The 26480-nt window shown below is 45.9% G+C and overlaps 1 protein-coding gene and 1 pseudogene across 1 annotated transcript in view; one reads left to right on the forward strand and one right to left on the reverse strand.

Annotated features, from left to right (window-relative positions):
* Positions 1–17402: 17402 nt before the first annotated feature.
* Positions 17403–18802, reverse strand: LOC119463768 (uncharacterized; annotated as a pseudogene).
* A 1665-nt stretch (positions 18803–20467) lies between these two features.
* Positions 20468–26480, forward strand: part of LOC125940202 (oocyte zinc finger protein XlCOF6-like) — a 32252-nt gene continuing 26239 nt past the window's right edge. Inside the window, exon 1 of the mRNA XM_049656017.1 lies at positions 20468–20627. Within this exon, the coding sequence (XP_049511974.1) occupies positions 20516–20627 (112 nt within the window). The 5' untranslated portion in view covers positions 20468–20515. The remainder of the gene's footprint in view (positions 20628–26480) is intronic.

Genomic DNA, 26480 nt, shown 5'->3' on the forward strand with positions numbered 1-26480 from the left:
GTCCACGCTTTCTGCTACTCGTCGAACATCGCAGCCCCAACGCCGTAGCAGAAATCTACCTCGCTGAAGTGCTTGCTACACACCCGATTTGTAGCTGATGGCTGCTTGCTGGTTTTAAGTTTCGCAATCCAAGGTACACGCCGCTTCTTGGCCGGCGGGTACGTGTGAAGGCTGACACCGGGCTCCGTTGCGTACATCCGGCGCTGCGGCCGCCTTCAAAGGCAGCCACTACCTATTATAGTGCTTTCAAGTGTCCTCAAGCAGACACCCGAGGCGGGAAAACATCACCACTTATTCAGAACCGGAGCACAGGTGGGACTTCAAACTTTAGTTTTCAGCTTGCTTCGGCGCTTCCGCGCAGCCGACGCGGCCGCTGTGTCCGCGTGATCCCTCAGACCACGTCAAGCCGACGGTGGCGCCAGCTTTTCCAATTGTGGAGCTCGCCCCCAGTATTGACGCGTGAGAACGAGTTCGAATATGAGCCACAATTTAACACCACATAATTATGAACCATCAACCTCTCTATATGGCTTTCATAGATTATGAAAAGGCATTCGATTCAGTAGAGATATCAGCAGTCATAGAGGCATTGCGTAATCAAGGAGTGGAGGAGGCATACGTGAATATCTTGACAAATATCTACAAGGATTCCACAGCTACCTTGGTTCTCCACAAGAAAAGTAGAAAGATACCTATCAAGAAAGGGGTCAGGCAAGGAGACACAATCTCTCCAATGCTATTCACTGCATGCTTAGAAGAAGTATTCAAGCTCTTAGACTGGGAAGGATTAGGAGTGAGGATCGATGGCGAATATCTCAGCAACCTTCGGTTTGCAGATGACATTGTCCTATTGAGCAACAATGGAGAGGAATTACAACAAATGATTGAGGACCTTCATCGAGAAAGTGCAAGAATTGGGTTGAAGATGAATATGCAGAAGACAAAGATAATGTTCAATGGCCTGGCAAGGGAACAAGAATTCAGGATCGCCAGTCAGCCTCTAGAGTCTGTAAAGGAATATGTTTATCTAGGTCAATTACTCACAGGGGACCCTGATCATGAGAAAGAAATTTACAGAAGAATAAAATTGGGTTGGAGTGCATACGGCAGGCATTGCCAAATCCTGACTGGGAGCTTACCACTGTCGTTGAAAAGAAAAGTGTACAATCATTGCATTCTACCGGTGCTAACATACGGGGCAGAAACTTGGAGGTTGACAAAGAAGCTCGAGAACAAGTTAAGGACCGCACAAAGAGCAATGGAACGAAAAATCTTAGGAGTAACGTTAAGAGACAGGAAGAGAGCGGTGTGGATCAGAGAACAAACGGGGGTAGACGATATTCTAGTTGACATTAAGCGGAAGAAATGGAGCTGGGCAGGCCATGTAATACGTAGGATGGATAACCGGTGGACCATTAGGGTTACAGAATGGATACCAAGAGAAGGGAAGCGCAGTCGAGGACGGCAGAAAGTCAGGTGGGATGATGAGGTTAGGAAATTCGCAGGCGCAAGTTGGAATACGCTAGCGCAAGACAGGGGTAATTGGAGATCGCAGGGAGAGGCCTTCGTCCTGCAGTGGACATAAATATAGGCTGATGATGATGATGATGATGATGAATTATGAACCGGAGTACAGGCATGCCACCACAAAAAAGGCGCCCCTAGCTGTGAATAGTGGTGAGCCGTGAATATGTTGAACCATACTTATTGCATTGCATGCAGCTAAAACTGTGTTTCCGAAGTAATCTTATGACCTTCACCTTCCAGCGCGTGCATGGGTCGTGAGCGCAGGTGCTATAACTGTTGCATAAAATATCTTGCTCCTGAAAACAGAACTCAATCAGGCCGCGGCTCCCGCTTGTTCCTACACTCTAAGCCAAAAATAGAGAAAATGAGAGTAACTGCAGTTTTTAGTCCTCAGGACTAACATTTAGTCCCCAGAGGGACCAACTGGAACAAGATGGCTGACATGTCGAAAATAGAAGGACTAAGTGTTTAGTCTCCGGTTTGAAAGGGAGCAACGGAAGGACGAACGGCAACGCTTGCTCTCGTCATGCAACCGTTGCTCTCCCACAGAACGCCGCATGCATGCTGCCTCCTGCATTTGCACGCGCTCACATCTCTATTCACGAGCCAGATTTTCTTGCGGGCTGGCGTAGGGGGACTACGTTTTGCAAATAGATACGCATGCACACAAATGAAGTAAATGGTTGCACCAAAGCGTCAGCGGCTGAAGCTGCAGTCGAGTCAGCGCATTAACGAACAACCTGCAACAAAAAGAGCCTGAGAACATCGCAATAAAATGTGAAGCTACGCGGAACCCCGTACAACGTCGCGACAAACAGCTGATAGCGAGAACCACGAGAACCAGCAGATAGCTAGAACCATCGAAGACCATATAGCTGGTCTTCGATCTTCACATAGTGGAAGGGCTCCGATTTTTTTTAGGGGAGGGGGGGTGCAGGGGGAGGCTAATAATACAGATTATTAATCTATCATATCGAGCACAATTTACAGGCAAATCGCAGTGTTACATAGTTTGCCAAAAATGTTGATTTAAAAGCAATGCTGGGGTTTATGCGAAAACCACGATTGAGGCACACTGCAGAGATCGTTTCGACAATTTCTGAGCCTACAGCTGATGTTAACGATAGCCGGAAGTTATCTAAAACGAAGTGACGGCGCAGGCAGTTAATATCATTCAACTCACGCCCCAGCGACGGCTTTCAAAGGATAACGTAACCCAATCTCTAAGGCCATGCTTTTGCTGGCTGCAGACCACGGAAGCAATCCAAAAAAAGAAAATACGTCATAGAATTTATTTCTACGATAAACTATAGCGTAAGATGTGGACTGTTCGGTGGCTTGTTTTGCCTCGCAACATATATACGTAGCTGGGCGTAACACGGCACAAAACTTGAGTTTACTGGTGAATATTGTTGGCATCACGGAGGCCACAACAACCTCACAAGTATGCAGGTGGCGCTTTTGTTTCTCCTCAGTATGCTTTTTTAGTTTCTTGGTTAGTTTGGTAGGACTACAGTGTACTAGAAGGGGGCAGTGGGCTTACTCTCCGGCGGAGGCTATGCGATGCGGCGGCTCCACGAATGTCACAGATATGAGCTTCTCCGATAGCCCGAGCGGCGGCGCTGGCGTCAGTTTCAATGGAGCGTGGGTGCGACGGCGCAGCTGCCCAGTGCCCGCCCAGTGCCCGATCATATTCGTTGGAGTTGCAGAGCTGCGTTGTTTTTTTTTTTTTTTTTTGTGGACGTCTTTTTTTCGCACATAGCCTTCAAGAGATTAGTATGCCTTGCAGTAACTGAGCCATGCCGCGGCATCGACAAAATCACTGTTACGCGCCTGGGTGCCAAACAGGCTATTTTTATGTGAAGGATGGGCCGAAGTTGTCCTTGTTTGACGTCCCGAAGGATAAAAATAGGCGGGAAGAGTGGGAAAAAAACCTCCACAGAGCTGACAAGCCCCTGGACGACACGAGCGCAGTATGCAAGCTCCATTTCGAGCCACGTTTTGTGCTCATGTCCACCGCAGTTCCTGATCACTGAATTGTCTTTCTTTTTATGGTCTAGTTAGGTCAGTTAGCGAAGGAAACTGCGAGGAAGGTACACTGGGCTCCTTACTGGAAGTTGACTATCTCGAAGCATCATGTGACCGAAATGAGTGCAGTCACACTGCTGCTAGCGCTACTGCCACAGAGGCCACACAAAACGTGGTGCCCCAGCATTGCACGGGCCTGCGGGTTTCAAACGACCATAACCAGCACGTGGCCAGAAGCGACTCGAGACTCACTTAACACATTGCGGGCTATGTTGCGCGGGAGTGTATTGTCAATTCCAGCACAAAATACCAAGAATACATAAAGCTGCTTACTATGACGCCACCAGGCGAAAGTTTTCATGCCCGGCTAACAAACTTCTGTGACCGAGGAGGGCTCCTTTATCCCTCCAGTCAGCTGTACGGCTTCGTGAAAAAGCTAGAGGATCTTTTCACAGAATGCTTCTGTCAGAGTGAGCCACACTCTGACAGCGTTATGGACATGCTGGCAGTTAATTGTTAAGAGTAAGCTTCCCCTCGAAGTTGGCTGCAATGTGCACACTTTTAGCCTCACAGCTAAAATAATTAGTTTTTACATTGTCACACGTCTGCATTTTTATGTGAAAGAAATTAACTGTGACAAGGCAGGAAAGCGGGAGACGACCAAGCTGCTGAAGTTGAACCATTGCTTATGAGTTGAAATGCATGAAACAATGGCTTGCTGTACTTGCAAATAAAAGCTTTGTGTCAGCAACAGCCCTGTTCTTTTCATTTTGCTTACCCTTACTTATATAGCTGTACATAAGCACAGGCCTGAGCGTAATTGTCAAGTGAACTAGTTTTCACTTTTTGTTCAGGCCTCCCTCCATTTCTTTATGGAAAACATCAACCTGATCTGACTTAATAATTGTGTGCCAGCGTAATGATGGTTAATAATAAACGCAGAAGGCTACTGTGAAGCATGGAACAACTAAAGTGCAACAATGAAATATTTAAGCCATATATACAAATTCATTTTGGCTAAGCAAAGGCACAAACCTGGTTAGCATGCCTGATGTGTTTTTTTTTTTTTTTTTTTTTTTTTTTTTTTTTTTTTTTTTTTTTTTTTTAGCCCAGCTGGGTAGTATGTGCGCACTGTGTTCTGTCTGACAAAATTTTACATTAGGTCGACACGGCATGAAACCGTATATTTGGTCACCGTCCCTTTCATTCAAAATTTTCTTTCAATTTTTTTTACGATTGCCCGATAATTCGGAAAATTTGAAGGCCCCTTCCACATAAGCCCAAGAGCAGCCGTCTTCCTTTTCCACAAGGTACTATTATGGCAAATATCATGTGGCCTAAACAAATATAGTGCTTGCTAAAGATATGTAAGGACTGTCAAGTATGCCAAAATTAAAAACAAATAAGAGTGTGAACTGCTTCGAACTGAAACCGTCAGAAACGCAAGGAAAATCAAAGCTTCTGTAAGCAAAGCTTCCATTGAAGTTGCCAGTGGCGCCACCTCTTGGATGCGACGCTGACTGCGTCAGAGCAGCGGCAGAGTAAGCCCACTGCCCCCTTCTAGTACACTGTAGTAGGACGTTAGTAGGCCGCGAATAGTTCAATTTTTTTTTAATTTTTTTTGGAAGCGGGTTGTGGCGCACGAGTTGCATGGTGAAAGCAGTGTAAAGCGGCAGTTTTAAACCGCGTTAGGGAATCTAGCGGAGGTAGCCGGATAGCGAGTTTGCCGTACGGCTTACCGTGGGGCTTTGTTCAGATATTTTGGTGGGCTTTCTCGTTAGGTGGACAATGGTGCGGCAGGCTAGGAAGGACAGGGGTGATGACGAGCTGGTGCAGTGCGAGGAGTGCAAACGTTGGTGTTATTTGGACGAGACGCACTTCGCCAGTTTAGCCGACGCTGAGGAGGCTAGCTTCGCGTGCAGGTCGTGTGAAGGATTTAAGGGAGCTGTGCGGCGGATGGAAGGGGAATGGGCAGCCAGTGTGGAAGAGCTCAAAGGGGAGCTGAAGGTGGAGCGAGAGCGGCGAATTGAGCTCGAAACTCGGATCGGCGAGTTGCTTCACAGGGAGGGGGCCGAGGCCGTCCTGGTAAAGCGAATAGCTGGCGAGCTACAAGAAGAACGGGAAAAGCGGGCCGTGCTGGAAGAGCGGGTGGAGGCGCTAATGGTACAGGCGGCGCGTAATCCCGGGTCAGCTCAGGCGGGCGGCGGGGACAGCGCGGAGACTCAGGCAGAGGCATGCCATGAGAGCAGGGAGGGACGCCTAGGGGCCGTTGAACAGCAGGCGAGAGCCGGCGGTAACACGGCGGTTCCACCACTCTACAGCGAGGTAGTGCGGCAGGCTTCGGGTGGGAAGGGACGAACGGCAGGGAGCACATCGTCACGTGTCAGTGGCGCACGGCGGGTGGAGAACCAGCTGGCGCGAACTGGAGGACGACAATCGCAGGCGGGAGGCAAACGTGTAGAGCGAAGGGTCCTAGTGGTGGGGGACTCCAACGTAGCTAGGGTTAAGGAGGGCGTCCTTACAACAGTGAAGGCAGACGGGCGGGTGAGGGTGGAGGCCCAGTCAGGGAAGTGCATGGTTGACGCAATGGCAGAAGCTCAGAAGGTGGTATCGGACAACCTCGAGCATGAACATCTGGTCGTTATCCATGCTGGTCTCAACGATGTGCTGAAGGGAAGGAGCCAGAACCTAAACGGACAGTTAGAGGTTGGGTTGCGTAAACTCAGAGAAACCTCTGCGAAAGTGCATGTGACCATATGCACAATCCCACATGTCCGGGGCCAGGCTAGCGCGATGGAATGGAGGGTGCGTGAGGCTAACCGGGTCATTAGGGGTCTGAGCAGACAACTTGGGTACGGTGTAATGGAGGTAAACCGGGAAGTGTACGAGTCTGGCTCCCAGCCTTTTGCACAGGATGGCATTCACTACAGTGGTGCCACGGGCGGGAGCGTAGGTAGTAGGATAGGGCGCCAAGCTACGGCTTTTTTGGGGGGACCCAGAGCCCTAAGACCACCAGTGTAGACGAAGACAGACCCAGAGAGGCTCCAAGATTCAAGAAACGTAGAATCGGTAGAAGAAATAGACGTAAGCACCAGGGGCAAGGTCATTCTGACATAGGTTACATTAACATGCAAGGTGGCAGGAATAGGCTGAAGTGGGAGGAGATAGACGAGCAACTAAGGCAAGAAAAGCTGATGGTATACGGGTTTGTGGAGACACATCTTAGGGACATGGAGCAACCTCCCTGTAACCCTGACTATGCATGGGAATATTGCAATAGAACAGAGGGAAGCAGAAAAGGGGGTGGAATTGGTGCATTCATTCATAAAAGTATGAACTGGCAAAGGGTCAAACAGGAATGCAAGGAGCACTTATGGCTAAAAGGGAAAGTTGCAGGAGAGCAGACACTCCTTGGCTTTGTATACCTGTGGACAGGAGCAAATGCCACAGAGGAAAACAAAAAAATGCTGGAATGCATATCAAGTGACATTAATGAGCTAGGAGAAGGGTGCGAGATTATTATACTAGGAGATATGAACGCACACATAGAAGACATGGACGGGTACACAGACTCAACAGGCAACATGATGCTGGATATGTGTGAAATGCATGACTTAGTTGTATGCAACAGTACTGAGAAGTGTGAAGGGCACATAACATGGGAGGTAGGGAGCCTGCAGTCGACGATAGATTATGCACTAATGTCACATAGGATGCACGATAGGCTAAATGTAATGAGCATAGATGAATATGGCTCCAGAAGTCTAGGTAGTGATCACAAACGTATTAAGGTGAGTTTTAGAAGGGAAATGAAAGTAGGTAGGAGGCAAGATGAACAACCAGGTGGGATATTTTACTCGGAAAAGCAGCTTGAAATAGCAACCCAGCAAATTGAGGAAGTAATTTCAGAGGATACAAAAACAGAATGGACATATGCAAATTTAACAGGACTATTTGAGCTAGAGCTTACTAAGGTACGAGTCAGGACAAAAGGGAACAGAAGACGTAAACCCAAGAGCTGGTGGGATGAGGAGGTTAAGAAGGCCATAGAGAAACGCCAGGAAGCATCCAGGGAACACAGATATTCAAAGCAGAGGGGTGAACCAGAAGCTGATGTAGGCAGAAAATGGAACAACTTCTTAAGCTGTAGAAGGGAAGCATCCAATTTGATCAATGAGAAGATCAGAAGAAAGGGGAGCCAATGGTTGTCAGAAGTAAACAAAAAGGATAGAAAAGCAGCGAAGAAATTTTGGAAACATCTCAACTCCTTGAGTAATAAGACTAGCCTAGAGCAGAGGTTTATAGTTACAGCTCAAGGTGTTCGACTAGAGGGAGATGAGGCAATGGAACATATAAGAACAATGATGACAGAAAAATTTAAAGAACGAAACGTAGCATGTGCTCAATCAGGTGAGGATGGACTAGTCAGTGCAGTGGCTCCACTGGCACAAAGCGAGTGGGAAAGGGCAGAGAAGAGGGTTCCTAGTAGCACGTCGACAGGTCCTGAGTGCTCCCTCAAGGGCTGCAGAAGATAGCGCCAACCTTTCCCTTTCCCTCAAGAACCACTTATCATCATCATCGACAGGTCCTGATGGCATCCCAATTATGTTGATAAAGACATTGGGCCCAAAATCTAAGAAAGCATTAAGAGAGGCAGTGAGCAAAATGATAATGGACGGTAAAGCCCCTGACGGGTGGAGACTGAGCAGGATGAGCATGATATATAAGGGAAAGGGGGACAAAGCCAACATAAACAACTACCGTCCCATAACAGTGACGTCAGTGGTTTACAGGGTGGTGATGCAGATTATAAAGGACAGACTGCAGGCATGGGTGGAGAGCGAGGAGGTGCTGGGGGAACTACAAAATGGATTCCGAGAACAAAGAAGGTTAGAAGATAATCTGTTCTCATTGACACAGTGTATTGAAATAGCAGAAAAGGAACACAGGCCCCTATGGCTTGCCTTTCTGGATATCAAGGGAGCCTATGACAGTATAATCCAAAAGGATTTGTGGGACATACTGGGCACTCTAGAGGTGGAAGATGGAGTAAGAAATCTTTTAAAAGATATCTATAAAAGTAACAGGGTGCTTATAAAATGGGAAAACAAGGTATCTGGGCCTATAGAGATACAGCAGGGGCTTAGGCAGGGGTGCCCTCTGTCACCTCTGTTGTTCATGCTGTATTTACAAGGATTAGAGAAAAAATTAGAGAGGAGCGGACTTGGCTTCAACCTTTCCTATTCCAAGCAGGGAGAATGGATTAAACAGTCATTACCAGGACTGATGTATGCAGATGACATTGTACTTATGGCTGACAGCAAGGAAGACTTGCAGAGATTAATGGACATCTGTGGTAAAGAGGGAGATAGCTTAGGTTTGAAGTTTAGTAAAGAAAAATCGGCAGTCATGACTTTTAATGATAATCAGGGCAGCGAGCATAGGATACAGGAGGTTACGCTGGAGGTGGTGGATAAGTACAAATATCTTGGAGTGTGGATAAACAATGGGGCTGAGTACCTAACGGAACATGAAAAATATGTGACGGCTAAAGGTAGCAGAAATGCAGCTGTGATGAAAAATAGGGCACTGTGGAATTACAATAGGTACGAAGTGGTGAGAGGGATTTGGAAAGGGGGTGATGGTCCCTAGTTTGACTTTCGGCAATGCGGTCCTGTGCATGAGATCAGAGGTTCGAGCAAGGTTGGAAGTTAAGCAGCGAGGGGTAGGTAGACTGGCTCTGGGAGCACACGGAAATACACCAAATCAGGGGGTACAGGGTGACATGGGATGGACGTCATTCGAGGGCAGGGAAGCCAGCAGCAAGATAGAATTTGAGGAGCGATTGAGAGAGATGGCAGAAAAGCGGTGGGCAAGGAGAGTTTTCAGTTATTTGTACATGAGGAATGTTGATACAAAATGGAGGAAGCTGACCAGAAAACTGTCAATCAAATATTTGGACTGCAGGAGGGGTGCAAACCAGGAAACAGCAGTTAAGAAAAAGGTTAAGGAAACAGAGAGGGGTCTGTGGAAAACAGGGATGCAGACGAAATCAGCACTGGGCACATACCGAACTTTCAAGCAAGAAATTGCCAAAGAAAATATCTACGATAATTCTAGGGGAAGCTCTTTGTTGTTTGAAGCCAGGACGGGAGTATTGCGGACTAAGATGTACCGAGTCAAGTACCAAGGTATAGACACGTTGTGCTGTGCGTGTGGAGAAGAAGAGGAAACGGCTGAACACCTCATACTTTTCTGTAAGGGGCTTAACCCTACAGTGCAAGGCAACGGGGCTGATTTTTTCAAAGCATTGGGGTTTAGGGACAGTGAAGGCAAAATAGACTTTAAGCGGGTAGAAATAACCAAACAGAGGTTATCTGATTGGTGGATAAAATTAAGGCAGGGGTGAAATTTCACCCACCACAAAGTACAAATTATCTTAATAGTCATGGCTAGGTGGCGTATGTCACCGCCCGATTTAAAGGGTTCAGCCTCATCCATCCATCCATCCATCCATCCATGGATCCATCGCCTACTTCAAAGGGCAGTGGCTACATCATCATCACCATCATCTGTGCCCCGTTGTTTTGTGTTCCACAGGGAGGCACTGTCCAGTTTCTTTATTCTATGCTGTCCACACGTGTATTTCGGCGCCAATTTGCTTTGCCGCGTGATGTTGCGGTCATCAGGACCAATGCTCCCTGCTTCATGTGGGAAATGGCATGCGTGAGTATCGGTAGTGCTAAACGCTACACCTTCTCTCCTTACAGCAAGTCTATAATGTTATATTTAGTATCTTGCAAGCTATCTTGATCGGCGCGATAAAGGATGTCGCCCGCAGGTTTCGGGATACCACAGAGAGCTCGCTCTCCATGACTGAAGTGGAGAGATGCTACCGTCGACTCGCTGAATAAAAGGACAAGTTCCCAGCGGAGGCATGTAAAACTTAACATACACTTTTCCCGCAAATGGTATGTAATCGAAAAAACTTTATCATGCAAGTTCATGGCATGCTGGCCCATGTTAGGGAAACAGGCGAATGGGAAAACGGGGTAATGGGATATCCTCGCGCGTCTTCCGACTTAAAAAAATCGGTTGGTGACAGTACTTAGCAAAAGGTTGAATTTCAGTGTAGCGAAATTTCGATATAACGACGTGCCGATTTTGCTGACTTTGTGTCGAGGCTTAACTATCGTCATTCAATGCATCACATATTCATCAGATATTTAAATTTTGAACCATGTGTTAAAAGTAAATTTGCTTATTTCGTTCCTTAATTGGTTCAACTGCGGTGCTGGCAGTTCTGCAGCTAGCAGTGGATTCTATTTCTCTAGGGACGTGTATGAAAATTCATTTTGACTAAAGCATGCTATGAGAGCTGCCATGTGCAAAATGTTATTGCGCAAGGAGATGCATAATTCCCCTGGTCGTATTGATGTCTGCATATCCCTGAAATCCCAAAATCTTTTGCAAGCAAATTACAAAGAAAAGTTCTCATTCTGCTGGAGGATTTGAACTCGCAAATAAGAGATTGGCAGTCCAGGATTGTACCTCTCAACTGCTCTGGTGATGCTTCATCAGTGGCAAATATTGATCCTGGAGAGCAACATTGTGGCAGCAGCTGCTATGATTGTCACATTTAAAATCTGTATTGACCATTTTCGCGGCGATTCCGTGGGTGCTGCCATGTTTGATCACGTGGTGACGTGTTCATTGCGTGCCTCAACTACCTCCATTGCCTCCGGGTTTACAATGGAAGTGTATGAAGCCGGCATGGCTTAGAAAACCTCTGTTTTCGGAGCTATCATAGACGGTGACTAGGTGGACGACAAGAAGCTTTGATCACAGCTTCAGAGAACATGCAAAAACGCTTTCGGAGCTGATTAAGCATTGTCCAAATTGCGTAAGCAGCGTATATGGTGCTTGTTCTATAAAAGCGGGGCTAAATATGTATTCCAAGCTATCCAAGCTTTCCGATTACGAATTCAGTCAGGATTAGTGTGTTTTGCTCTTTGTTCTTTATTCGGCAAATATTTTGAAGCAGTATACTGTGTATAATCTGTATACTGGATAGAGCTGGTGTGGGTGTATGCTTTCTTCGTGTTCCAGCACATAGCCTTCCCAGCTGTGGAGGTGGTTCTTCATTATCTTCATTTACACGTAATGACAATTATTGAGTGTGTTTACTTCGTCTTCATATTCTAGCACTCTCCTTTTTATAATTTTTACTGGATGGCACTGACATCCTTTTGTCTTCAAGGTTAGCATGAGGGCTAATAATGGGGTATCCCAAATATAAACTTTTGAAAAGCTGGAAAAATCCAGAAGTAAGAAGCTAAAGTCTAGTTTTAGTCAAGAGCAGGGGCTATGTCTGGCCAGGAAAGAGGAGGAAGAAAAGCCGAGTCTTTCGACTTCACCACCAAGATGTGCAAATTCCACAAATGAATATAAGACTCAAACTTCTTTTACTTCTTGTTAGGACATTGCTCGCTCGTATCTGAGAATGGTGATTTTTGACGCTGCTCGAAACACTTTAAGGCTTACTACAAATAATGTTTCACCAGGTATCTCATCACTTCTTTGCCTAATGGACGAAACAAATTTTTTCTTCTGTCCTGACCAATTCTTTCCTGTGCAACAGTTAGGAAGCAGAAAGTGACTACCACTCCTGTTCTGCTTGCGCAAGTGATGTCACGAAGAAACAGGAATTGACACCTACAAGCAGATGGTGGCAGGGCTTTATTCATCGTTACTGCCTGCCTGAAATAAGGTGAAAGGAATCGTTCATGCACAATTACTTCTCACTGCTGGCATGTTTGTGACTGTTGGCGAACACAGTGTCGTCCTCCATGCCACCAAGGTTGTTGGACAGGCAGATCTTCAAAAATGTCCGCGACACAACCAAGCACAGCAAAGCTTTTCACTTACTGTGAACGCGATGATATACGGCATGACTTCAACGACCACTCGATATTTAAGCCTGCACAACTGTGTCGTTCGTCTTGCTCAAGGTTGCGAATAATATGACAAACGCATTAATGCTGCATTAACATTATTCTAAATCAGGACGACAAAAAAGGCATGAAATGCACACTGGCAGCTCTTAGCTTGCGCGCTTTAGCGTGAGCCATTGGGCTATGCTAGACAAATAAAAAGAAAACTGGGAAACAAAAATTTGTGTAAAACTTCTCGAATTGTACCTATACCAAAGTTAGGTCAGCCCTTGGGCCCCTCAGCAGGCCACATAGCAAACGTTGGTTATACGCTGGAAGTTCTGTGCGATCGCTACTGCGAAGAGGGACACTCTCTCCTCTTGCCCCATCTAGCCTCCGCAAGCGAAATTCCTTCCCTGCATTCTCCCATGCCGGAGCTGGGTAATCGTGTGATGCATACATCATGGGCCCCAGCTCTTTTTTTCTTTTTGCTAGCTTTGTCTTATTTTGATCTGTGCGTGAGAACACCCGATTAGCGATAGGTATAAAGTCATTGCCGCACAAACAAGCGGATCATAAAGCGTGATTGTGCTCTGGAACGCAGTATAAAATTACATAATTTGTCAGCAGGCTCGGCTGCACGACGTGTGAACAAGCAGATGAAACGGAAATACATCTCTCTTGCTATGGTGTGAAGTAAAACAAAAACACGCCAACATTTCGTTTGTGTTCTATGATTTTTCTAAACATTAATTTTTCTATTGAAGCAACAGAATATACAGTTAACAAATGTTGCCTTGAATACTCGAAGTGTCACATGTCACTATGAGCAACGTCACAGCATATACATAGACTTAGGCGCACTTGTTGATATACGTCATTCGCCGGTCTTGGAGCGTGGGCCCGTGAGGAGAACAACAAACGGCGCTTTGTTTAAAATTTCAGCTCTTTACGATGTGTGTAGAGTGCGCATTGTATGCACTGTGCTTGTAAGCTCAAAATGGCCAGAGCTGGTGAGGGGCGCTTTAAGAGGGTTGTGGGGCTTTAAATAAATTTTTGAACCATTGCGCGGGTATTTTAAAATTCTTGATTTGAATACGTATTCTCAATTTCAATAGTACATACCAGATAGAAAAGAAGTTATGGCTGTCATACAGACCAATTAGGCATGTCACCTTAGGAAACTATCACTTTAGAGATAATGCAGACTTGCGGATTGTTTTGTTAAATATCTCCTAATGGGTTTTGGGATAAGGCCAGTCGCGTGTTTTTCATTACATTTCTGTTACAATGTCATCCCTTTGAGGCAAAGTTCATTTCTTTTCATTGGCATTATATGTCTGATGTCCAATAATATTTTGTGTTTATAAAAGCTAATAAATATATAATGTACCTCATCTTGTTCCTGACAAAATTTGTGCCCTGAAGCTACTTTGAAAGCCGGCTTTGGCGGAGCAGTTTGGAAATGATAGATTTCCTAAAGGGGTTTTGTTCATGCAAAAAGGGCAAACTGAAAGAAATGAGCTCACACGCTATTTAATTAAGACAAAGAATAATGAATGTGCTCTGCTCCATATGTTGCACCCTCCTCAATTTGAATCTGCTCTGCGTCAATTGCTTCAAGGATGTTTCAATTTTTTCAGCATTAGAGCAGTCCAGCGCCTTTGTCTGCACTCAGAGAGAAAGATGCCAGAGCCAGATTGTGCCTTTCTTTATTAGTTTTTACTTTGCGGTCTGGTATGCTCTTGTTGGATGGTCTTCCATCATTAAAATGTGTGAATAACAAACTTTCTAATGGGGAGCATTCACTTCGTGTTTGCTTTCTTGCCCACTTTGTGGCTGTGTCTTGAATACAGCTTTCATGTGTGCTCTCAATGGCGAATGCGTGCCACCGTCACAAGAAGTGAATTCAATTTTTTTCCTATGGTCCAGGTTGCCACCGAACTTGATGAGCTCCTTTATATGTCTAGGAATGCAAAGTAAACAAAATGATAATGCTTTCTTCTTTATTGGCGAAAATTTCGATTTTAGCCGGCATCTAACCTTTAAGTGTAAAATCGTCCTGACTTCGCTTCCACACCTTAAACAATACTTAGATGGGAACAACTTGCTGTCTAAGTCCAGCATGGTTCTAGGGAAGGCTTTTTGATTGTCACTCTGCTCATTACCACAAATCCTGATTTTGCCGTTTATAACAAGGAACAAATGCGATTTTTTTTACTTTGCCAAGGCCTTCGATAAAGCGCCTCGATAAATTTCTGTATGAGCTTGACGCAGTCGAAATAGACACCAAACTTGTACTTTTTGTAAGAGCCTGCCTTGAAAACTGTGTTCAGTACGTCGAGGTCAGGAGTTGTATTTCTCAGAAACTTCCTGTTATATCAGGTGTACCACTGGGGTCAGTGGTACGGTCTTGGGATCCATTCTCTTTCTAATTAATGTCAATGACATAGCAAATATAGTTGATTGTGATTTGAAATAAAGCTTTTCACGGTACACATGTAGACAGTAAAGTCAAAAAGCCAACCGAAATAGCCTCAGCAATGACCTTGATAAGGTTTGCTGCTGGTGTGAATAGCGAGAAATGCACTTGAACAATGAGTGCTCTGTTATGAAGGTATGCAGCAAGAAGACACCTTTACACTTTCCCTATTTCATTGGCAACATTGTACTTAATGATGTTTCTGCCTATGATTGCCTTGGGGTAATGGTAATGGAACACATGAGGTGGAACAAGCACTTTGGAAACATTTACCGTATTTACTCGAATATAGGCCGACTCCGATTCTAAGCCGACCCCCCAAAAGTTCGAAGTCAGAAAAAAAAAAACTTACCTCGAATGTAGGCCGAACGAAAAAGCGAGGACAGCATTCGCAAAATGAAACAGCATTTATTAAATATGAACATGCCGAGCTCATTCTATGTCACCATCGCTGCTAGCCTCGTCGCTATCTTCCTTACTACTGACATCTTCAAACAGTGCGCTATATTCAGTACCATCCAGCGCATTAGAGATGCTGCATTTTTGGAAGGAGCGCACGTTGCGGCGCACGCAAAAACCATCTCCCGTGGCCCCCTCCAACGACAGACCGATGCCGAAGTTCCGCCCGGCTTGAACGTTTGACGATGCCTCTACGGCTAGCACAACTACTGTATTTACTCGATTATCACGCTTCCTCGATTGTAACGCGCACCCGCGATTGTATTCTCACGCTTCCTCGATTGTAAGTCGCAGTTTCGCCCGAAAGGCGATGCATCGAATGCGGTAGCAAATTAGTAGACCGCTATTAACAAGCACGGTGTCACGCGCGCTCAAGCAAACATGAACACATCTCGCTCGTTGACCGCGGAAACGAACTGTCAAAACGCTGGAGACGAAGCGCGCCTTCGTGCTAGCATGCCTCTCGCTTCAACGCGGCGAAAACACGGCGCGCGGCGGACTTTACCCGTCGCAGATTGCTTTCAAGATAGGGCCAAGGCGATCGTATCGCCGGAGCGGATCGTCGCAGATTACGTCCTGCTTCGGTCCACTGAAACCGTTCCGCATTGCTTTGCTGGCGAAAATCCTCTCCTGTTTGCGCCAGTCCCGCTCGCAAGTTTCGGATTCTCCGAACGCCCGTGATGCGGCCCGATTTCCGTCCGTATCCGCACAGATGAGCACTTTCCTTTTAAATGCGGCATCATGATGAACTCGGTACTTCATGCTGATAGATAGAGCAGACGCTGAGAACGTGAAGACAGACGGTAGACTATTGCCTAAGCACGTGTACTGCAGCACACGGAGGAAGCTTCCGCATGCTACGGTAGCTAGGCTCGACGCGCGTGCGAGGCGGCCATTCTGAAATGCCGACGCAGATTTAGGGTCGTGTTGAACGTGCGCGTTAGACTCGAGTAAATACAGTATTCGTTTAGAAAGCGGCACTATAGTGGCATCGCCCATTTGGTGCCATTACGATAACGCCACACCGCGCGCCGATGCTACACCATACCGATACTACCGATACGACGCAGGTCAAAATGGCGACGTCGCTCGTGTACTTCAGTTGGCTACTGGCGCGGCTAGTAGCGGCTGCGATACTGACTTTCTAGATGGCGCTAACTATGCACCATATTTATCAGTTTCAGTTAAAAACTAGCGCGTTTTTTAAAATCCTCGAATCTAAGCCGACCCTGGAGTTTCGTATGTGATTATTTGAAAAAAACTATCGGCCTAGATTCGAATAAATACGGTACGTGAGCGCTATGCGAACATTATGGGACTTTTGTCGCAAGCCTTCAGGAGACCCCATAGTGGTAAAGTTTACAGCGTTCGCTAGGCGTGTCAGACCTCTCCTCAAATATGCATTAGCTTCGTGGTATCGCTAAGCAAGAAAAAAACAGCTAAATTAGAATGAGTAGAGCGAATAGCAGTTAGCTTCATCTGGTATCACTACAAAACTAATAGTGTGTCATCACAGATGCCGAGTATTCTTCACCAGCCGAGGCACACCAAAGTGACTAAAACTTGTATTTAATATCCAACATTATGAAATCATTTTCCTTGTGTCCTTTTTCTCCTGTGAATGCTCATGAAAACCTGAGACGAATGATATTGGTGCTACAAGCCATGAATGATATAGACATTCATTATTTATTAGGCAATGAATGGAATGAATTGTCTAAGAGCAATGTTCGTAGTAGAAATGTGGATGTATGTACCGTAAAATTCCGAGCAAGCGCCACCCCCCCCCCTCCCCAAGCAAGTCGAAATTGCGGCAAACTGAGGGGGGGGGGGGGGGGGCGCTGTCCCGGAACGGCACCAAAATTCCAAGATGGGCGACGAAATTTTCACGCCAGGAAAAAAAAACTCAGTGTGCATGGATTTAAAATTTTAGTGCACTGAACTTTATTTAGGCCAAATATTTGTTATATATCTTAATCACTTTCAAAACCATCAAAATGCTCTTCGGAGTCAGTCGCAAAGAAAAGATTGCAGCATTCCGCTTGAAGTCCGGCCCGGTCTTCTGGCACCACGGCTCCAACATCTGCCAGTCCGCTATGCAGGTCGCCGTCCTCCGAGCCATCGAGTGCGTTGCTAATGCCGCACCCCTTGAAGGATCGTGCCACTGTCTCGTCGGGTACAGCGGCCCATGCCTCGGCAACAAAATCAAGCACTTGTTTCCGCGACGGCTTCTTCAAGTTTCCCTTTGGGGTTCGCTCTTCCTCACGCATATATTGCTCCCACAAACGCCGCAGGGTAGATTTAAATGGCTTATTCCAATAAACGTCAGCAGGCTGCAGAATGCTCGTGCACCCTGCAGGCACGTAGAGCACGTCGGTATCGTACTCCTCGAAGGCATTTTTTGCAGCTTGCGTTTTGTGAATGGGCGCTTGGTCCAGTACCAATAACCGTCGCACGTCGTCGACGTTTGGGGACCACTCTCGACAGCCATTCTTGCATCTTCACCGATGTCATCAACCCGTTCTTTGTGGCGGTGAGACGAACATTTACTGCGAGTGGGAAAAAAAGTCAGCATTGTGATAGAACGAACTCGGCGAAATTGTGACTAATCGCCCCCATCAATAAAATAAAATTATTCTCACCTGGTATGCGAAGGCTCGCAAAGGCCCTGGCTGGAATTTTCCCGCTTTGCTCCTTGAATATAATGAAGGCTGGGAGCTTGTGACCGGTGGCGCAAGCAGCTAGGCAAACCGTGAAGCCTCGCCGGGCACATCCTGTGTTAGCGATCTGTATGGTGCTTTCGCCGATCACGTTGTTGGTCTTGTTGGCCGGGTTGTCTATTTGGACCATCATCTGATCCATATTGGCCATGTTGTACAAAGTGTAGCCATAGCGTCGTCGCAGGGAGTTCGCGGAAGACCGAAAGGCACTTGCTGCCTCCGAAAATTTCTCCGGCGTCTTCTGGCTCTCGTTTGTAGCGCGGCGCATTGCAACGCCGAACCGCTGCTTCTACCGATTTATATAATGGCTTGAAGCTACGAAGTTTCCCAACTGCATGCTGCTGGCGATCTTGACGGCCTCTTCAGAAAGAAACCGGTTGCTAACGGCACGTCCTGCACTTCTTTCACGCTCGAAGAACTCAAAAGAGCGCATCGTCCACGTATTCACTAAACACTGGTGCGCCGTTACTCAGCTTCCGTCGAAGTTTTGCCTTCCCGTAGTTTTGCTGCAGCAAATTGTCGAAATTCTTTTCCCATTCCTGTATCCGCTTCCGGTCGAGCTTGAAATGTCGAGACGTCTGGTGCACGTTTTTTCCGTTTTCACGATGCCATTGAATGACCTCGACTTTCTTGGCCACCGTGTAGGAATGCATGGGCATAGCTGACCAGGCGCAGCAAACACAAAACAAGAAATGGCGTGTAGCATGCGCATAGCAATCGGGCTGCAGGATTGAATTGGATGATGACGGTAGTCCTGCCCTCTCGTATCTTGCCCTTCATATCAGGTCGCCGTAGTTGGCTCTGCTCAAACCAGCAAGACCAAATATATATATATATATATATATATATATATATATATATATTAGAAAAACCCACGGAAACTTTATTCGTGAACTGCATGTGGCGGGCCACTGTTGCCGCACGTCGGCGCGGAGCGGTGACAGGTGAGGGGGCTTTCCCGGAATGGCGCGTATATTTGACATTAGCAGTGAAGTAGGGGGGGGGGGGGGGGCTTGCTCGGAATTTTACGGTATGAGTTGGATGGTTTAGCTACGTAATTTTCTTGTCCCATGTTCGTGTTATTTCGTTCCTTGATGTATGCATTTTCTGTATATTCACTGCTGCCTAGGCTCAAGCGAGTCTGCAGTATTGATAAATAAATTTCAAAACTGTAACAGTCTACCACACCACAAATATGGTGAATCCTAGTTCGAGACAAAATGCTGCTTTTGTTATTTTGGTCAACAGGTCCATGATTGCATTACTGAATGTTCAGGCTGTTGCACATGGCTGCAATGGCAGCTTACACTAACACAATACTCCCAGTCCTCTCACTATATTTTACAATTAAATCATGTTTTAAGCTAAATATGTGTAGTTTTCACAAACTTGATCATTGAGCAAGCATAAATATGTTGGGCAAATCAAAATGGTTTTTCTGCTGTTCTCTGATCTGATCTGGAATCACCATCAATACTTATTGAATGAAGTAAAAAATTATCTTTAGCGCTAGTTTCTTCTTTCATTCATTCGGCATTTTGTAATTACATTTTTGTTTTGAAGTGAAAGGTAACATGTCTTTTTTTTTTCTTTCTGCAGCCGTGAGACATTCCAGCTGCTCAGCGACTACGGATGGTGCGGTCACATCAAGGATACACCTGCTGTAACTCCTGTGCCTATGAGACAGATAAGCGTGATCGGAAGCACACACCACATTCTATACATGCCAGCGTCTATTTGAATGCCATTTGTGACCTTGGAGCTTCTGGCGAACATTCAAGCTGAAGAAGCACCTGCAACCCACACAGACAAGAGGCTGGTTGAGTGCCCTTTATGCCCTCAGAGCTTCTCACAAAAGGTTAATCTGAAGCAACACACACATCTACACAGGTGAGATGCCATTTCATTGTCCGTTATGCCCCTGGAGCTTCATAAAAACGTCCACACTGAAAAACCATGTGCGCATCCACACAGGCGAGAGACCATTTCAGTGCCCTGCCTGCCCTGAGAGCTTCTCACGAAAGAGTTCTCTGAACCAACACCTGCGCACACACACAGGTGAGAGGCCATTTCAGTGCCCTTCGTGCCCTCGGAGCTTCTCAGACAAGTCTGGACTAAAGAAGCACGTGCGCATCCACACAGGCGAGAGGCCATTTCCGTGCCCTTTATGTCCTCGGCGCTGCTCCCAAAAGAGTCATCTGAACCGACACCTGCGCACCCACACAGGCGACAGGCCATTTCAGTGCCCTGCATGCCCTCATACCTGCTCACAAAAGAGTCATCTGAACAAACACCTGCGCACCCACACAGGTGAGAGGCCATTTCAGTGTGCTTTGTGCCCTCAACGTTTCACCGACAAATCTACAATGAAGATTCATGTGCGCACCCACACAGGCGAGAGGCCATTTCAGTGTGCTTTGTGCCCTCAACGTTTCACCGAAAAATCTACACTGAAGAATCATGTGCGCACCCACACAGGTGAGAGGCCATTTCAGTGCCCTTCATGCCCTCAGAGCTTCTCACGAAATTCTACACTGAAGGATCACCTGCGCACCCACACAGGCGAGAGGCCATTTCAGTGCCCTGCATGCCCTCATAGCTGCTCGCGAAAGAGTCATCTAGACCAACACCTGCGCACCCACACAGGCGAGAGGCCATTTCAGTGTGCTTTGTGCCCTCAGAGTTCCTCAGACAAGTCGACATTGAAGAGTCACATGCGCACCCACACAGGCGAGAAGCCATATCAGTGCCCTTCATGCCCTCGGAGCTTCTCACGCAAGTCCATACTGAAGAATCACGAGCGCATCCACACATGCAAGATGTGATTTCATTGCCCTTCATGATCTCAAAGTTTCTCCCCAAAGAATACTTTGAATTGACACCCACACAGGCAATAAACCACTTCATTGCCCTTCATGCCCTCGAAGCTTCTCGAAAAAGGCTGTACTAAAGAAAGGCTCACCTGTGCATCCACAAGTGTGAGGCTGTTTCAGTGGTTTTCGTACTTTCACGAAGCTCGGTAATGTTTATGTCGCCTAGCCAGTACACACGAGAGATTGTTGAAGCAGAAAAAATTCAATGTTTGCAGTGTTCATCTGTAAAGGTCACTTTGGTGCGCCTTTGACAAAAGAAGTTGAGTTTCCCAAGTGCACTTGCTGCAGAGTAGTGCTGAGTTGTGAGACTTATTATTTGATCGTTTTTGTGTTTTTCTTAGTTTCTTCATAAAACCTCAGTTTATATTCTCATAATATTATTATTAATATTGTTATTTCTCTTAACCCTTTAACTGCCACTACCGAGATAACTCGTGAAACCACCCTCGCACACCCCCTGCTACTCCCGAGTGTACTCGTGTTGCTTTTTAATCTCACTCCCTGCCACTCCCGAGACAACTCGTGCAAAAAAAAATTGCATTCATGTCCCACCATCTATGGAGAGGTCACCTAAAGACATAGAACTTCTAAAATAAATTTTAGACAACAGATAGTGCGCATGTGTTTACACCTGCGTCACCTCGTCTCGGCAGTGTGCAGCAGCCATGGCGAGGCACCACGCCACGTGTGTCCGTGCTTTGACGGACGAAGAAATTCAATAACTGCTGATGAATTCTGAGAAAATATCTTCACATGCCCTGTGGAGTATCATGGTGCATTACTAGCGTGAAATTTCCACTGAACCAACGTGAAAAAATACCTGGCAGGGGGTGAAGAGCAGTCAGAAAAAAATCTGGCAGTGAAAGGGTTAATAAAATACTTGGATTAGCGTTTGTCTGTCTGGTTCCCTGTCCCCTGTGTCAGTTTCGCACTTCAACTCTGCTCAAGGATTACCATCTAGCTCACACCATATTTTTGCTGAGCTTTACACTCACATTTTGTTGCCTGTAGGTTCTATACGTGTGCGAATCTTTGGAGGTCTTGTCATTAATATGTGTAAGTTTTATTTCTTGCATATAAGCGCTTCTTTACTGCATTCAAGTATTTACCTGCTAATTACAAAATCAGTTCTGTAGGTCTGTTTCAGCATACTATATACATCACTGTTTTGTGAATGCGTATTGTTAATTGTTGATATTTCAGTGCTTCCACTAATAGCGTGTGATCATTCACTTCATTACGGTTTTATGTGCTGAATGTTTCAAGATAAAGATGGCACTTGTAAAGTTGTTTATTGCCATTTAATGCAGTTATCACAAATTTTGTTCAATAATTGAAATCATTACACAAATGCTGTTATGTGCATTTTTCATTCCTAGTATGCAAAGAATTTGCTAAAGCTGTGATTAACTGATGTTCTCAAAATGTCGCCCACGTACCACACATAATATGCTCCTTATTCACTCAGAATGTTAACTTTGTGATACATTTAGTTCTTTCATGACATTGGGCAAGCTTCCCGCATCGTTTGTAAAATACACTTGTGACGCTTTCGGTACATGCCACTTATAGCAAGGCCGCCATTGTCTCCAAATTTATAATTGCTCGCGCCTTCAGTTCTTTCGGAGCAGCGGGGAAAATTGACAGGGCTTTAAGGTATGTTCGATTCGCCTGCACCACCTGAACCAGTTGAGGTACTGCACCCTTCCATTCGTTTCAGGAGGCGCTCACTGAACCAAACTGTTTGTTTCAAAAGGCTGGTTCACAATTTTGCTGCACCCACTTCACTGTCGGTGACGCCTTTGTGCAGGCGTACACGTGCGAAGCAGCAGCGCAGCAGATGACACAGCACACGGGGGCGAGTGCCGTTAAAAGCCCGCCTATGCACGTGTGGTGTATCTATGCAAGTGTGGTGTGTATTAAGGCCTTGGAAGCCGATCATACGTGCAATTCAGGACCTCTCAAACTTACACACATTGTGCACATTAGTCAGACATAACGCCTGCACCGTATCTGCACATTGGCATTTAGTTCCGAGTGTCGCACTGTGCCTGCACCTCAGAAATCGAGCTGTGCAATTGCTGAGCTTCTCTTGAGCCACTGTGAACCAGCTCACAGTGGTGCAGGCGAATCGAACGGACCTTTAATAACGCCTCTGCACAGGAAAACAAATAAAGGTTTAGAAATTGGCATTTATCCATTACTTACCCAACACACTTTGAAACATTTCTGTGCATTGCTGCTAACATTTCCATTATTGCCTTGAAGTACAACTTAGTTATAAGCAGCGTACTTGAAGAAACACAGACACGAAAAAGTGATGCAAAAAAAATTGAGCTTTGTAGGTGCCCTGATTCTTTTCTGTGCTTGTTTTGTTTGAGTGTACTGTTAACAACTAAGTTATAAATTATCAATTGGCCCATCAGTCCCCCCTAGAGGGACACTAATGAGAAACACTAAATCATTTTAGATTGATAAAGCCTCTAAATAACTTATTCGTTATTCCGTGTTAATACATTAACTATTATAAATGTGGTGGTATATATTGTATATTTGCTTGTTTGCACTAAACGAATTTAGATTTCCCTTTTTGAAGAGAAGGTTTTGTGTGGCGACCCAAGATCTTTTGGGTTTTGCGGGATCTGGGTATGTGGCTGCCACTTTCATTAAAATTAGACAATTTGAGACCGCTAACTGCAAGTACGACAATGAAAAAGGCTTCAACTTGAAGTTTGGAACTTAAATAATGCACCGAGTTAGTATAGAGCCACTTATGAAACATTGTGTAATTAGTGCTAGAAGGCCGAAATTAAACCCAGATGCACTCATTCATTTCTAACTGCGTGTGCATAAATCCGGAACTGGAAGTGTGGCTTTGCTGAACGTACCAGGGCTATTTTTTTTACCTACATTGGCTACACGAGTGTAGCTAGTGTAGGAGGTCGCCATTTTTTTTTACTTGTAGAAAAGTGTAGCGCCGCCCACGTACACGAAGCCATTTTTTATAGCTGTAGTGTAGCATGCAAATGGATTTCTACTTGGCATTTTCGTTCAGTGTAGGCAGCGGATGACAAACAAGCAGGTTGGCATTGCAAATGCGTAGCGTGATTTTGTCTGCGACTATCGGTACTGATCTCGCAACAATAGTGAATATTCACTGCAAGGAGGGTAGCGAAGTTGGGCGTCACCATGTGTCACAGACGATGGTGGGCTAACCTTCCGTGAGGATAAAATCTTGCATATGAATGCTGCAGTTTGTTTCAGACTCACTATATTATACGCATTGAAGTTGTCTTCATGCACTGCGCATTCGCTATCCATTTCGCTGCAGTTTCTCTGGATTTACTGATATAAGGAAACTCGTACATTGGCGCTTAGTTTCAGGCAAGGGCATATAGGCAGCCAGTAAGTGCGAAGTGCGGAGTAAGACACTTTTTGTCTGCCAATGCACAAGACGATGCTCTGTCTGCTCTGATTGGCTACTGCCCAGTGAGTTAAGTGCGTAGCGTACGTAGTCAGCCTTTTCCCGGCACTACACTCATCTACACGAGCCTGCACTAAGTGCAGGTAAAAAAAAAACGCCTTAATATGGGCCTATCCCATGTAACTCAAGGCTAGCTAGACATGTAACATGAACTCAAGATAAACATGAGACATGTAACTCAAGGCTAGATAAAAACTCGTCAGACGTGACAATCATTCCTTGTGACAACCCTGAAAATACTGCAGTCTTAAAAATGTGGGCTGATGTCAATAGTAGTGCAGTCTAAACCACATCACACGCTCCTCCTGGAGAGTAGGCCTGGTCTCTACTACGGTCCCTACTGCTCCCCCAGAAAATCAGTGATCTTATTTTTAAGGTAGAGCGCCGTAAAGCGCAAGAAAGGTATAATCCACCATGACTTCGTCGTCACGAGCGCCACTGGCGAGACGAAGTCTGTCCTACGCACCTTTAGCTTCTGGGATTTGTGTACGTTTGATGTTCCTTTACACAGCAATCACCAAATGGGGCATCAGTGCCCACTGCTTCACCTGGTTCACCGCACCAGCAGGCAGCGTCGGAGCGTAAACTAACTCGTGCATGGGCATGGCCAGCGCACAATCTCACTCTACAATGCTGGCACGTGTAGGAACAGCACATACAAAATGAGTAAAGAAACTTCTCCATAGTACCTCGGCAGAGTCTGTAGTATTCGTTTTATGTGGGAAATAATGCTTAGTAACGCAACAGCATGAAGGGCCCGTGTCGGAGAAGATTCGGCATAAGCATCAACGTCCGTAGCATCCGTGGCAGAGAAATTAGTCCCGAACCACCCCGACCATACAGGTCCGCCCTCCGCGTGGCGCAATGTGTGAGACAAAATTTAATTTCTTAAAGTAAACTCCGTCAGAAAAATAGTAAGTATAACTTAACCACAACCTACAGACATGATAGCGTCTGATTGTAATTGAATATACGAGAAAAAAGCCTGATAAGCAGACAGGCATCTTTGAATGCTATCGCGTTCCATTCTTAAAGGTGAAGCGTTAGCGTCCTCCGATTCTGATGGTGCGTGCTCAAACAAGCAACGCTCACGCAGAAATTTTTTTTCTGCAGCCCAATATAGAGCATGGCGCAGCGTCGGGAAAGTGGCAGATAAAGATTAGAGGAAGGGAGGAGAAGGAGAAGCAGCAGGAGTCTCGTCAGATCATGGAGGAGGCCTGTGATGAAGGCAGTGGTTGGGGGGATGTGGGTGCTTAGAGAACCTGCATGAACATCCGGGCATCGATGCGAGAGCAAAACGCTATCATCCAGGCAACCAGTCAAAACGTAAGAAAATGTGGTCTCTGGCCCCCAGATCCTCGTGCAGGACTGCATTACATACGCTAGTTACTTACCTGCCCAAACACGTTACAAAAAATATTGCTTCCCATTCTCCTGATGTATGTTCATAGTGTCAATCAAGCTATAACTTCTTGTATGCTGAAATTTAATTTGTCATTTCCAATAGTGACGTTCAAAAGGCAGATACAGTGCACCATACACTTGATTGTGATATTTGGCGCTGAGACAGGTTGCCTGACTCTTTCAAACGCCAGCGGTCCGTGAGTTACGTGGCACGGGTTTTGCGCCATCTCCTTCGAGAGATGGCACACACTGCGTGACCAGCGCCGGAGCACTGTGGATGGTTGTTCGGCCAAGACGAGACTTGAAATGGGGTTCAGTGCAAAACAGGTTTATTTCGGCTCAGTAAGCTTTCAGGACTTTGTTGCGGCACCAATCTGCTTTGCCAGTAGCTATTTCATGCTTGCATCTACTCTCGATTACGGTAGAGCTGGCAATATATATATGTATATAATATGGTCCTTTTCATTTAAATACACGTCCTGCAAGAATATATATGTAGAAATCGATAGGCGGGAGCCACAGAGCTAGTGAAACAGAAGTGAAGCAGGTACGTCTGACGTATCTTTAGTT

The sequence above is a fragment of the Dermacentor silvarum genome, chromosome 9, assembly GCF_013339745.2.
Source record: "Dermacentor silvarum isolate Dsil-2018 chromosome 9, BIME_Dsil_1.4, whole genome shotgun sequence".
Lineage (NCBI taxonomy): Eukaryota > Metazoa > Arthropoda > Arachnida > Ixodida > Ixodidae > Dermacentor > Dermacentor silvarum.